This window comes from Rhea americana, unplaced genomic scaffold (genome assembly GCF_003343005.1).
Source record: "Rhea americana isolate MKP2758 unplaced genomic scaffold, rheAme1 scaffold_13, whole genome shotgun sequence".
Classification (NCBI taxonomy): domain Eukaryota; kingdom Metazoa; phylum Chordata; class Aves; order Rheiformes; family Rheidae; genus Rhea; species Rhea americana.
This window is the reverse complement of record NW_028185372.1, coordinates 1,973,198-1,988,299: the sequence shown is the minus strand read 5'-3', so window position 1 is coordinate 1,988,299 and position 15,102 is coordinate 1,973,198. Positions and strand designations below refer to the sequence as shown.

The 15,102-nt window shown below is 39.4% G+C and overlaps 1 protein-coding gene across 1 annotated transcript in view; it reads left to right on the top strand.

The window, feature by feature from the left end:
- Window positions 1-8,822: 8,822 nt before the first annotated feature.
- The window catches only part of RANBP3L (RAN binding protein 3 like), a 35,656-nt gene continuing 29,376 nt past the window's right edge, over window positions 8,823-15,102 (top strand). Inside the window, exon 1 of the mRNA XM_085297696.1 lies at window positions 8,823-9,072. Within this exon, the coding sequence (XP_085153822.1) occupies window positions 8,823-9,072 (250 nt within the window). The remainder of the gene's footprint in view (window positions 9,073-15,102) is intronic.

Sequence of the window (15,102 nt, the reverse complement as noted above, 5' to 3'; positions counted from 1 at the left end):
CTGTGACACTTCTATTTGCAGAGAAAGATACGACTCATACACTTTGAAAATAGGAAGTTTCACAGTTAATAATAAGATTCCTTTGCTGAGTCTCCCATTTTTGTTTTGCAGGAAGCCTAGGTGGATAACCTAGAGTGAGTGCTTTGCTTCAAAACACCATTTCTTTGAGTGTTTTTGGCTTTTAAAATGTAAGTAGCTGAACAAGATAAGTATCTGAAAATAGAAGCTGTGCAATGATAAAAGACATGCTTTGTTTTGTCTTTGCATTTTCAAAGCATCAGTATCTATTTCACTTAACATTGTCATCCTCAGCTACATCAGGACTACTATTACATTCAAGCCCATCAGCTTTGGAAGTATCTCCTTGAATCTTAATAGTGTTTCAGCACAGGAAAGCTGTGGGGCATGGTTAAGTGCTCCAGGGATGTACTGGGAGACAAAAAATTGTAGATTGGAAGAATTTTTGGTTCTCAGTTTTTAAACAAAAAAAATGCATTCACTTAAGACAAAGGTTGCAGAGTTCACGAAAGTCAGGAAATGAAAAAATGATGTTTTTAACACCAGCACTACTGCAACTGAACTGTACTTTCCGTTTGTGTTTTTCTGGTTAAACACATAGGTTACTATCACTATACCTTATTTCATAAATGCCACAAAACACTCAATATAGCCACTTCCGCTTACTGATACAAGTATAGATCTTGATCCTTTTCTAACATAAATTACATAGCTTTAAGAATATGGTAAAATCATTTCTGCATTTGATGTGTACACCATTTTTAAATTAAAAGCTACTTAGGGAGAAGGGAGCGACAACCAAATTAATAATGATAGTATTTAAACAGTTCAGGTTTGAAACCTTAGAGTTTATCAAGAGCGGTGAGACAGGAGTTACAGGAGTTTATACTTTCAAGCAGTTGTTTATCTGGATTTTCTGGGCTAGAATAAGAGGACAGCAATGATTTGGTTGTCACAGGGCTACATTTAATGCAAAATTTTTTGAAAGTACAGTTCTGCCAAAGACATAAGGGTTTCACTCCTGGCCCTGCTTATTCTTCTGCAAGAAGCAAGAGCCTTCAAAATTACCAGCTGGACAAAAAGACTAGACATTATGAACCCACTGTTTACTTTACGGAACATTTATAATACTTCTTATTAAACAAAAGGCATCTGTTACAGGTGTGAAATTTCTGTGACTCAAAAGCACCTTTACATAAAATTCACAATTTTCCAGAGATCTCAAATATTAAATAAATCACAACATGAAAGTGAGACTTACATGGGGATCTTGTTGCTCATTGTGCGTCTGTATTTGATGAGGGGTTATGAGCGTGTTTGCTATCCCAGGAGAAAAGAGAATGCAGTACAAACAGGGAAGAGAATGAAAATGCAGTGAGAGCTTCTGTTTGCTGCTAGACTAAGGACATGCTCTTTTAACTCCTGTTTTAATTAGTGTTTCTTCTTGACTGCTTTTCATTGTGTTAGTTCAACCTTTGGACTACTTGTTCCTGCAGAAATCTTTGAATGTCCGTTACACAAACGGCTTGAAGTCAGCTAACAGAGCAGAGAGAGGACCTTTTCAAGTCCTCTCCTTCCTTGGACACACATACAAGACATCTCACAGTCTCTGATCGTGTCCCACTGAGCACAGCAGGAGTTTCTCCTCTTCCATTTCTTCTTCAATTTTCTTTCAATAGTTACTGTAGGCAGGTTAATTAAAACCAAGCCTGTTACACATAATATTAAGTAATGTAACGGTGTCCTAGAATAACTGTTACAGAATGAGTGGAAAGTTGCCCAGGCATTGAATAGATTTAACTTTGTCATGTGACCTAGAGCAGAGGGTGCAGTATTGTAACAGTGACAGTGCAGCACAGTATTTGGGCAGTCTGATGTTACACTGTGTAATGTCATGATGATGTTTGCATAGTATAGAATAAATTTGTTAAATGAGGCAGATAAGCAAAGAAAAATGATAAATGAATCTTTATACCTTATCTTTGCGCACAGAGATACCCCAGTGGTAAATGACTAACAAATGAAATAAAACTCTAAAATGAAGAACTGTCTTTTTTGCTGTAATCTGTCGTATTTTATAATAAGCAACAGGGCTAAGCATGTTAATGCATATAAAAATAAGTATGACTGTGCAAATACTTAAAATTCTTGGCTTATTGTGTATTTATGTCTGTTCACAAATTATGGCGAAAGGTTCAGAGGGACTGTTCACTTCTTCAAGATAGTGATTTTCAGGATTTGCTGAGTTTATTAAGATAACAGCCAAACAGGACAATTGTTGCAGAGAGAGTCATCCTGATAGCTTCATMATCATTTATTCTTTTTTTAAAAAAAGAAACTAGTGTAAATATTCTTCTAGTGCCTCAATTAAAACACTTCAAAGTGAACTGATTATTCTTCATAATGCTACAGTGAAGCTCTCTGGTCTGGAAAAAAACATGTTTGCCTGAGTTTTCATTAACAAGCCCTGGTGATACTGCTTGGTAATGTTTCCAAAACTGATTATTTTAAAATACGTTTTACATAGTGAAAATTTCATGCTGAGGATAGGATCCATCCAGTCTAGCTGCACTTAGTGGGCATCTACACATGAGTTTACACTTTGTTTCTCTTACAGTCAGTACAGCTGCATAGGCATCTTTATGGCATGAGTCATCTAACCTCTTTCAAACCTCAGTCTTTAAATGTCAATACACACAATGCCCTCTTTCCATATTTTTGGAGTGTGAGCAGTGTTTCTATGAATCTTTATTTTATGGCTTAAGAACTCACTGCTCCCAGTGGAGTTACCGACCCTGTAGTAAACTTGTAGTAAACTTGTAGTAAACATGTGTTTTCCATCTTTACAGTTCAGAGTCTGTTATCACTGGCTATGTAAACTATCACACTTGACTGTAGGCTGGCATACAAGTAGAAATTTTCTTCTTTGACAGGACAGTAAACTCTGCTGGGTGGACAACTAGGAAGTAATAAAGCTTCAAATTGTCACACCTTTTATTTCAAAGTACCAGGTCAAAATGCTAGCTAGCAATGTGGTTAGCAGCACAGTAATGCCCTAATTGTGCTAATAAAGCAATAGAATTTTCTTAATCTATATTATTCTTATATACAAGACTAAAGACTCTCCCTGAAGCCCTGCACATGCTGCATTTCAACACCTTACACTGATTCACATGAGAGGTTCTCACAGATGGGTTGCTGGAGGTCTGAGAGCAGAGAGAGAGAGAGAAGGAGGCAGAAAGGTAATAAAGCTTCCTTTCCCCTACTTGGCAGGCAGTATCTACTGAATTGCTTTTAACTAAACTTCATCTTATTTTCTATCTTTTCATAGATGTGACTTCATCTGTCTCACTTGAGGAACCTAAATGAGGTATCCAGAGGTAGAAACCACAGCCAGTGGAGCTCCAGAGAGTGTCCATCCAGAAGGCAGTTCAGATTGTAGGAATAAATCAGCCTCTCTGGGGCAGAATGCCCAGAGCAGAGCAATGAGGCTCTTAATTTAGATGCCTTACTTAAGTGCCTAAAATTAGATGGGGAAATTTCAGGCAAAAGTGCTTTGGATACTGAGAACTGGAATGTGTTCTCCTGTGGTAACTGCAAGGCATTAACAGCTCTTAAAATATTTGTTAATGATTCTTTTCTTGATTCCTGGCTGAAACCGCAATTTCAGGAGTTTTCTGCTAGGTATTATGCTGAATTGAATACTTCATTAGATACTTGCTCATGATGTACTCTAAATTGTTAGGTCAAAGTAAATACTGTTCTTTTGCAGACTACCAGGAGTGATTTAAAATAAAAGCCAAAATATTTAGACTTTAATCATAAAATCAGGCTCTGAAGAAAAAGTTGTTTAGTGCAGCTGTGTTTAGATTAATAATATGGCCCGTATATATTTTCAAATAAAGTACTGACGGGCTTTAGATTTAGTGCTACATGATGTCCTGGTTAAACTGTTGCACTCTGCAATATAAATAGAGCACATGCAGAATGAATTAAAAATTGGCTGGCATAGCTCAAAAAGTAGCCATCTTTGGAGAACGACTAGAGAACACGTGTGGGTTTCTCCAGAGTTTGGAGGCCTGCAGCTGTTCTGTATTTACRTCAAAGTGCATGGATGGTGTAAGGATTTCAGAGAGGTAGTATAGCTGGCTTTGTTACTCAGGCCCATTCAAACAAAGAATGTTTCAATATGGCAAAATATAAAGTTAAATGTATAGCAATAAAGAATGCAGCACGTAGGTACAGAGTGAGGGAATACATTGTGAACAGCACTGACTCCGGAGAAGACGACATGTTATACTGGATGTACTTGCAATGTGCTGTTAATGCAGTCCTGCTCCCCTGCCCTGCATGTGCAGAGGATGTGCTGGAAGGAGCCATAGGTCTCTACCTGCCTAGATTTCCTTGGTACAAAACAAGAGCATATTGGAGAAAGAGGGGGAAGGGTGAATAAAGGAAAAAAAATAAATGGTGCTTTTCCAGGTCTTCCAGAGAGGGAGTCAGCAGGCAGCCAGAGTACACACTGCAACTCAAGAGCTGGGAGATGCTCCTGGTCCCAAGATACAAACTTAACAGAAGTGCTCAGAAAACTGTCCATAAGCTTGCAGGTTGTTTTACATGACATTGTGAAAGAAGCTAATGGCGTATTGGAGGCTGCAGAGGTAGTTCTATTTCTTTATAAAATATCAATGATCAGTTTTTGCATAGTACATACTATTCTTATGCATAGCATAAGAAAAAGATGGTGACACTGATACAAAAAATCCAAAGCAATGATTTCAAAAATGAAAAAATACCTTGTATTGACATATATAGATCTTCAGTTCCTTGGTGAGAAATATGTACTGTAAATAGATTCAGTAATGCACAAAATTCACAAAATACATGCTTTGACAAACATGTAGGAAGGACTGCAAATGCACATTTACACAGAGAGCCTTTTTTTGAAACTGTCCTTAAACCCATTCCACCAAATCCCGCATGCTACTACTAGTAATAATACATTGTATTTTTATAATATCTTTCATTTTTGGACTTCAAACTATTCTGAGAATTATAAAGCTAACAGAGAGTTAATTCTGAATTGGCTGGTGTGTCTTAGCTTTTAATAAGTGTGATTTGGTAGCTCTGAGATAAAAATGAATGCATATATCCTAACCGAGCAATGTGCTTGTGAAGCAGAGTCAGTGGAAGTCACATGGGTTTAGGCAGTTCAGCTTCCAGAGCTGTTGGTTAGCGCAAGAGCACGTGGCCCCAAACTGTTAAAAATGCTGCTGTTCTGCACTGCATGTTTGTTCTGGAACGCCACAGTGGAAATTTAAGTAGCAGTTTGGTGCCAAACACAGCCCCCTCTAGTACCTCCTCCTCCTCCTCGTCTCTCATCATGCTGCAGTGCTGAGCAAGCCAGCAGGGCTCAGAGCCACTTTCTTACCCTTCTGCATGATTCTGCCCAAGTTAGGAGCTTGATTACGTTCGCCAGCCCAAAGGCTGCCGTAAGGGTCTGCTCAGGAGCTCTCCCCATGTGCATAAGCAGTAATGGGAGCTGGCGGCAACACGTGCGCGCTCTCACCACCTTCACGCCTCCTTCCCATTCAAGGCCAGAGCATGTTGCAATCCTGACTCCTCTCGCCCTTGCCTTTGGGGCAGGTGAAAATGAGAACATGTTGTGAATATGCACAGCCTGCCAGGCACATTCCCAGTTACGTGAGCTCCCCTCTGCAGCTGCCTGGCTGCGCAGCTGAGCACACAGGCGGGCCAGAAATTCTGGCATACAAACCCCTCTCAAACGCAGCACTGGAACTGGATTGAGGACAGATAGGTAGGAAGAGGATAGGAATAAGTAAGACCTGCCACGGTGCTAGGCTGAACTGAGAAGCATGTAAACACAGGAACTTAATGAAGGACAATGAGTTAAGGATTAAGAAAACTGCTTTTTAAGTATAAACTTTTATATAACTAGGTATAGGCTGCTTTCAGAATCCCATGTCCATTCTTTGGTTGTTCAGATGTGAATAACAAAAGTTACTGCACATGCAGGGTGGCATTAAAAATTGTATTTGTTCATGTGGSTGGGGGAAAGGTAACGAATTTTGTTATATGAATGATATCACCTCCAAAACATGTAATCACTATCAGAAGCTAGAAGGCTAGAGCATGAGATAGGTGCCTTTTTGTTGGGTGATCTATCTGAGAATTAAAATGCATGCATTCTGTTAACCCTATTCATGTTACATACATAATTTTCAAAGATCATCTTTGGATAAACAGGAGTCATGTGAGTGTATCATGCTGACTTACACAAAATCTGTGCTGTCCTTGGAGGTTCTGTTTAATGAGAAGAGCAGATCTGCAGGGGGGAGTGCCAGCCACGCTGATGACAGCAGCACACATGCTGGCATTTTCAGGACTTCGATTGAACATTAATTGCAAACACTTGGTTTTGTTTGTTGTAATTGAGTGTTCACAAAACTGTTAAGAGTCATAATTAGATTACAATGACTTCAGCCTAAAGTTCATAATTAGTTTGTAAAGAATCTTGCACGCAACATTTGGAGGCTGTAGAAATAATTTAACTTGTGACATAGCTAAGACTGTAGCGCTTCTAATTTCTCTGATCTCTTCTAACTAGTTTCTCTCGATCTTTACGTTTGTATTTTCACTGAAGCAGACAGTGAAGATACTACTGCTTTTTAGGGCTGATCACTAAGGGTAAAAGTGAACTATAGAAGGTAATGGGCACACTGCTTCTTCAGGAGAAGTGTGTGCCATAAGCAGTGCATCACTTTTGCAAAGGCTTTTTGCACAGCATTTCCCTCCTTAAAGGCRTAAGCTCTGAATTAGTAAACTATGCCAGAGTTCCCAGGCACTGCAGCTCAGTCATCCACAGTGTTAAATTGTCCCTGTCATGTTTTTAGCCAGTGCCAGCCTTGCAAACAGCTCCTGGCTGTGGCTTCAGAATGGGAATAGGAATAGACTTCTATTCTGCAGGTGCCTATCCTGCTGTGAGAGAGTTCAGTACTATGGACATGGGCTGTCCTGTGCCAGCTGGCCCCAGTGCCCGGACATTTCATTTGCTTGCACAGATAAAGCCTTTATAAAGCCATTCTTCTGCGCTGAGCTGCTTCGAGTAGTGGTGAACATTTAAAATGAGACTGGTGATCCTCATACATCAGTAATTCTAAATAAATACATAATTCGCAAGAATACAAGGCTTTTCAGGATTATCATCCTTTCGAGTAAAGCCTGCTCTGGAACACTGCTATGCTGATTCTGTTTTGGAGAGGGGAGTTGTATTCATCTAACTATTCTCCAGCCGAATGTAAAGTAAATAATACTGTAAATTTTGTGTTTCGAGCTTCCCTCTGGTGATTTTGCCTGTGTAGTTCAGAGTGCTTTTATTAAGCAATACCTTGTGTTTTACCCTAGCAACCTTAAATAAGATTTATCCATTTTGTAAATAAATGAGATCTTGGACAAAAATGCTTCTAGAAAATCTTGGAATCTAGTAWAGAAAACTCACATCTTGTCTACTGAGCCATGCTGGCACAGATGGAGAATGCTATGGGGCCTCCTTACCCTGCTTGTAACTGGTATTCTAATTAATGATTAGATTGTAATTCCTCCCAGATTTTGTCACCTTTTACACTGAACTGCTTTTTAGCAAATGAAAAAGTTGYGTACACCCTGAAAAAATTACAGACCATCCTGGTCCACGTTCCCTTGGCCCAAATGGCACAGGGTTCAGATACAGATCTGAKGGGCAGAGAGTCTCCATCTTCTGATGAACTCTCTTAACACTGTACTGTTCTAAGGAGCTGTAGTCCATTAGACAGATTACCAGTCGCCAAGATACAACTGATTGCTCTTTCTTCTATATACTTAAGTGAATTTCACAGACTGACAAACAATCCCTAAATTCAATTTAATGGTTAACAAACATAATCTGTCAGTTACACAGTATGATACATAAAAACCACCTGCTTTTCTTAAGTATGGCCCATGAAAAAACTTGGACTCATCAGAAAACTTGTTGATACTATGTGATGCACAAAGGTGGCTTTACGGTTTATTTTTTGAGTCTGATGTTTAATTATTAACAACAACAACAAAATTCAGGTSCTGTTCAAAATTCTAAGATGCATTTCTTGGAGATTTTGATTGGAGAGTAACATGAGTCAAAAGCTACCTAAGAGGTAGCGCTTGCAGGTGAGCTGAGGACTGGGGGCCGCTGCCGCCCCGTGCCCTGGAGCGGGGGGCACCGCGGCCGAGCGCGCCGGCGGGGAGGCGACCTGGGCGCCGCCGCCCGCTGCGGCCGCGCGTGGTGCCGGGCAGCGTGGGCGTTACCGCCGCGCTTGGTGGTTCCGCTGCTTGTTCCGTTTTCGAAACCAAAACAGCTCGGGAGCGGGGCGGCAGCGCTGCCGTGCCGTGCCGCGCCATGCCGTGCCGCGCCGCGTTAGCGCGCCGGGCCTCCCGTGTGCCCTCCCACAGGCCCGCCCTCGGTGAGCAGCGCGCCCGAGCCGCCGGGGAGCGCCGGGCGCCCGCACTGCCCCTCGGGCCGCCGCCTCGCCTCGCCTCGCCGCTACGAGCGGGGCCCCCGGCCCGCCCGGGCGGCCGTGGCCGTCACCCGCGGAGCTCCGCCCGTTTGCTCGGCTGCTTGCTTGTTTTTCGCCTAGGGAGGAGCTGTTAAGCTTCAATCCAAAGTTTTAGAACAAACTACCGGTTTTATATGCATACGTATGTTTATACAATATACCTACGTATCATTTTATATATAGTATATTTCATACAACGCTAAGGGGCTCATAATGAGAAACCAGCGCATTGCTGCTTGCAGCGGGAGCGTCCTGTGCGCAGGGACAGGGCGCTGCTGCGCGGGCTGCGGCGCTCCAGCGGGAGCCCGGCGCGGCGCGGAGGCGAAAGCTGCGTGCGGCGGAGCGGGGCCCGGCGCCCCGCGGGGCGGCGAGGCGGCTGCGCGCGCGCGGGAGCAGAGCACTCGCAGGCTCCCTCCCGGCTCGGGAAGCGGCGAAGCAAATCCCGAGGGTGAGCGCTCCACAGGTAGGTCTTGCTGGCTAATTTTTTTTTTTAATGTGATTCAGGTCTCCCGTTCCCCGAGCAAAGAGATTTTKGGGAAATGGGGTAGTGATGAGCACGAAGTCTGAATCCGCGGTGGTATTGACACAAGACAGAGCTTGGCTGGCAGTAGTTTTCTTTATCATAAATTCTTAGTGATAATCCTTCATGAATCTGCACTTTGTATTTTAGTTGAATAAAAAGCATTACCAGAGTCTTGAATTTTTCCCGTTCGGCACCCCAAAGGGATCTCTGTTTCTTTACAGCAGTGGTTTTCTGCATTTTCATTTGAGATTTCTGCTCTTTTTTTTTTTTAAAAAAAAAAAAAAAAGCCTGCCAGTGATTGCAAATAGCGCTCGTGTTACAGGCTGTCACCTTGCCTCATATAGGTAGTGAGGAGAAGCAAGAACTGATTTATAATCTGTGTTTTTTAGGAGGCTGGATAAAGGTACAAGTGCTAAATTACTAACTGCATTTTGCAGGTGATGCCACAAGGCAGTTTTTTACCAGGCGGGTGGATAAATGAACCAAAACAGCAGGAGGRAGCGTGAGCTTTCCAGGTTTAATCCTGATGCTAGCATTGCTTTAGTTCAGTTTGCTTGGGCCAGTTATTCAGTCAGCCAGCCCTCGTAGTCTCTGCTTGCTTTTGAGCACATGTAGTCCCCATTACTCTAGTGCGTAAACTTAAAGCATGTGTATGTTTTGCTAGATCAGGGCCTTCTTACCTGGATATTTCAATTWCTGCACAAACAAAATGAGTGTTATTTCTATGCTACTTTGTAGAGATTTGTGAAATTTAGTGTTTGTACTATGCCCTGAAAAAGTGATGTTTTATATGCTTATGCAGTTTATAGCCCTTGAATTGAGCATTTTACAGGCTTATATGCTAGACTGAAAATGCTGAGCCTGGGGATGTTGGAAATTTTCGTGGTTATAAAACAATTTCTGGTTACATACTTTGGCACAGTCCCACTGGTTTAGCGACCGTTACTTCTGGCCTTGCAGCTCTGCTAGAATTACAGTGTAGTGATGAGATTCCCCAAAACAGTCCCTTCACTCAGATGTTTGAAATAAAGCCATCTCTCCTTAGAAATTATGCTAAAGTATTTCTGAGGTAGGATGTTGTTGTTTTAATGCCTGCTTGCGCTTTTCTCATATAAAGGTGAGGATTGTGCTCTATAGAAATGAATGGGTGTGACATATGCTGTATTTATAAACATTTTTGYAGGATCCTAGCTGAGTTTCCATGGATGAAGAGAGACAAGAAGTATTTTATTTTTAAAATTTCTCATACTGCATGAAATAATCCAACAGTGGATGCAATGAGTAATATATGGAATTTTTCAGGTAAAGGAACTGCTKCAACACTGATCAGGAAACCTCTATTTAGATTCTGTAGCACTGAGAAGAGCATGAATGTGGCTTAAAAAGTTAGGGCCTGATTCTGCACAACTTTGCCTGGATGAAAAATTCTTGCTGTTATAGTTGGTCTCGTTGATGACAGTGAACTTGTTCATGTGGGTTATGAACTAGTTGTACGACAAAGAACGTGCAGGATTGGAAACTGAATAGTACAGTAAAGCCGTCCTTGGACAAATTCTTCCAGAAGTTTTATTTTGCAATAGTCATAGGGTGAATTTTTCCTTTCTTTTTCCTGACTACAATAAAACAAGAACTCACTTCTTTAAGAAGYGCTGAATCATGAATGGTACAAAAAAGTATGATGAGATTATTTATCCATTCCCTAGACTGTGTTCATAAGATACTATCTGAACCTAAGTTAAACAATATACACTTTTTGTTTAGTACAGAGTGTTCAAACAGCATGCAGTGCAGTTCATTTGCGCTGAAGTACAGTCACTTCTGTAGCAAGCACAGTCTGATGGCCAGATGTCTTGTTGTATACTTCTAAATTCTCTAGAAATAAAATTAAGAGCGATATTGTATTACAAGAACTACAGATTTATCAAAAATGATGTCTTAATATGTTCAATGTATGTTAATTAGACAACATCGAAGCTATTTCTTCTGATTAAACACCTCAGCATGGTTTTAGACCAGTCATTTAGAACATTTTTCACTGAACGACTTTGCAAAATCAGTATTCATGAGAACTGATTGCAATTTTATTGGCTCATTGATAATCTTCAATTGAAGAGGATTCTAAAAGAAAATTTTCCATTAGCTTACAAGTTTGGAAGTACTACTAAGATGCTAAATTTGAAAACTTGTCCCCAGTACAGAAGTATGTGATCAAGTATGAAATGTCACTGGGAGATAGACTCCTGTACCTCTCGCTATCAAAAACTCTTCTGATGAGCATTGGAGCCAGATTAGACTTTTACTTGACTTAAACCCTTGTTCATATTTCCTCCCGTTTTGTTACTGATGAAAGGGTGTTTATGTATGATAGATTAGGATGTAAATGAATTAATCTTGTCTCACAAGGTCTTAGCAAAAAAGTAATATAAATATACTTTGACACTCCTGCTGTCCTGGTATTAAAAATAAATATTAACTGGAGAGAGAAATTATCTTAATTTTTAAAGGAGTTGTCCTGAAAAGTATTGAATATGCTTCATAAACAGAAACCAAAATCATGAAGGATAGTAAATAGGAATGTAAATGTATGGTTTTCAGGTCCATATTTAGATTCTTAAATAAGTGACTTGATTTTTGAAAGGTCCTGAACAACCAGCACTGCATGTGAATTCCCTGGGAATTCCCAGTTGAGAACTGCTCCGCGTTTCTGGAAATGGGCCTGTTATTCAGGAGCAGCGATGTTTCTGAACATGAGTTTGTTCTAAAAGTCTTAAAGTTGGTGATTATTGRCTTGAGCGCACGAAGTACTGTTTTAGGACATCCTCCTTGTGTCATCTTTGTTATTTAAGTTTTGGCACAGGAAAGCCTGGATTATATAGCGAGGTCACTGAGGGACCTGAGATCTTGGCTGGCAGCCTTATTGCACTCTCGTTTGGCTGTGAACTCACTCTTCTTTATATTGCAAAGTTCAGTGAGTGTATGTATAAAACAGATAGCACAGTTCTACTGCAGGTTTAGCAAATCCTATTTGTAGCCAGAAGGTTTTGTTTTTTTCCCCTCTTTTAGATGAAAACTGTCTATCTCTTGAAATACAGACGTGTATTTTCTTGCATTAAAAAACAGAAACAATATTGAAACGTGAGTCCAAGCTTAGATAGGAACATATTCTGTTCATATTTTCATGGTATGTATTTCTTTTCTGCTTGATTTTTGCAGTTCTATCATCTGAAGTAATGTTCTGTGCTTTTTACAGACTATTGAAGATAAATTAGTCATATTAGTACACAGTTTATTTGTGATACTCCTTGAGGCAATAAAGAAATGGACAGATCATCAGTTGGTATAATCAAAATAGTTCTTTTTTCTTTAATGGAACTATGCTAATTTCTGGATACACATCTTCCACTTACATATTAGTCCATCATTGTTTTCTTTTTTCAGTTTTTTRTGTGTATTGCCATATAATGCCAGGCAAAATATTTTATTTTAGCACTTCTTTCAATAAATYACTGTAAACAACAGATATTAATAAATAGTAGAGACAAGACTTATTTTTTTTCTCTTATTATTTGAATAATGTAGAAAAATTACCTCTGGAGATGAAACAGCTAAAATCACAGTAAATCTTTTCCTCTTGAGCTTTTTCCCCAATTAGATTTTCCAGTTTAGCTAATTTGTGTGTGAAATACTATAAATCAATTATTTAAACTTAATGTTCATGTTTTTGTTGCTAGAAATCGAATTACATCTAACTTTGCTGCTCAGCAGCCTGTAAGATGAGAACAGCTTATGCCTCTTGAGCACTAAGCTCTGTTTTTTGACAAAGACACATACACAGTAATGTGAAGGGCAAAACTGTGTTCACAGTCAGAGGGACAAGTAAAAAAAATAGCAGGAATTAAGAGAAATTTCTGTGATGTAAAACTCTGGAGACTTAAGACATGTTTTACGTACTGTGCAAGAATAATTAATTTCATMCAGTTTTCTGCTAAAAGAAGCATCTATTTGATACTAGCAGCAGAAATCAAAGAATTATGTGTTTATATCTTTTTTCTTCCCTTAGCTAAATGTTTAAAAGAAATCTGAGATTCTCAAGTATAGCCAAACTGGCCACAGATAGGGACCAGCAATGTCGTCTGCAGCCTCCATACAAGGACGTGTTCTTACTGCTTAACTTTTTTTGGTCTAAGTTTTGTGACTATAGCAAAAGTTCAGTTGGGAACCAATGATCTAAGCAGTTCTTTACATCAAAAGCAAGAGTGTTTCTGCTTTTATTTTTGAAAACTGTATTAATAGTATACAAAGTTAGTGAAAGTCATGATGCAATGTATCAGTGTAGAAACTTGCTAATACTGTGCCATACCCTTATTTCTTGATGAAGTAAGAGGATAATCTGATTTTAACTTTCAATTTAATAGTTTTAATGTATTGTATATTGTTTACTATGAGGGCATGAGAGAAAGCTGGRCGTAGTTAAATGTTTTATCGGTTAGATGCCGCTATTGACATTGTTTGGAGATCATAGGATTGTCCAGGATCTTACTTTATTTATGAAAATGAAACTATGATTAAGGATTTTTTTTAAATTTCTTTGTTCTTCAAAGTAAAAACTGTAGTTTCTGTTTTGGAATGAATTTTTTTTGCTAGGAGGTGCCAATGGGATTGTTTTCAAAAAAGAGAGGGAGAGGAAGAGGTAGAAGTTACTTTCACTAAGGAATGAARAGAAAGATGATTTTTCATGAGTTCACTTTTGTTGTCAGCGTTAAATCTCTGATGGAATTAGCAAATCGCTGTTCAAGCTTTGTGCGAGGGATTGAGTTTCGTAGCTGAGTCAACCTGCCTGTCTGTTTGCAGGACCAGTACTTATTTTTGAAGAGCTACACAAATAACATACACAGTTCTGGGAMTAGTAAGAGCTCAGGAAAAGCCCAGTGGATTGACATTAGGGATTTAAAAATTCTCTGTATGAAACAGTTGAAAGAAGTGATGCAGACGTGACAGTCTTGCCATCTAACTCGTCAGTGGCACTTCATTGATAAATAAAYGAACAAAACCTTTTGACAGCTTGGTGGAGAAATCTTTAAGTTACAGCTTTTCAYCTGGCTTTCAGTTAAGATTCCTTTTAAATCAGAAAAACTGAACACAATGTAAGGTGTAGACACCTTACATATTGTAAGGTTTAGGTTAATTTACTGGAAAATATTAGATTAATTTCATGGGCAGGTTATTACAGCTTTCTTCGAAGCTGACTGGCAACGCCCTGAACAACAGTAGTCACTGAGCAGTCATTAAAAGAGCTAGRTGATGCTCTGTACCTCTGACACCGMTGACAGCTCGAATCCTTAAATAGYTGCTTACATTTGTAAGTGCCTAAAGGGGATCRTTAGCCAATGGTACTGATTTGAGTAGAGCTAATTTGAATGAGAAAATTAATCTCTGTACTTTCTCTGTATACTAGTATACATTACCAAGACTGGAAAAGTGATTCACATGTAAGAACAATCATAGTCGTCAGACTCTGCCTATATTTAAGCATCTTAATGTATATATAAAATCAGATAGATTTTTAGATTCGATGAACACTCACAGCTTCCACTGAAGTCAGCCATCCTGATTGATATAAACCCTTCTATTTTTATTTGTTACAGATATAGATTCYTAATTTGATAAACGAAAATGTGAAAGTATTTGGTATGAATATAAATTAGAGTGTTTTCAAACTTTGGGTAAACATGCATGTTTAGTAACAGTGAAGATGCAACAGAATTTATTTTCTTTTGAGTCTAAAAATATAAAAGTTAATTACTGAAAAGTCAGAAAAGATTTGTATTGAGATCTGCAAATTTCTCTGTTACCCATGGCTTTTAAGGTTTGGGAGGGTTCTCTCAGTTTAGGGAGGACTACAGCCATGGCACTTAGAGCCACTCCTGACACATGACTTCTTTTTTTTTTTTTTTTTTTTTTTTTTTTTTT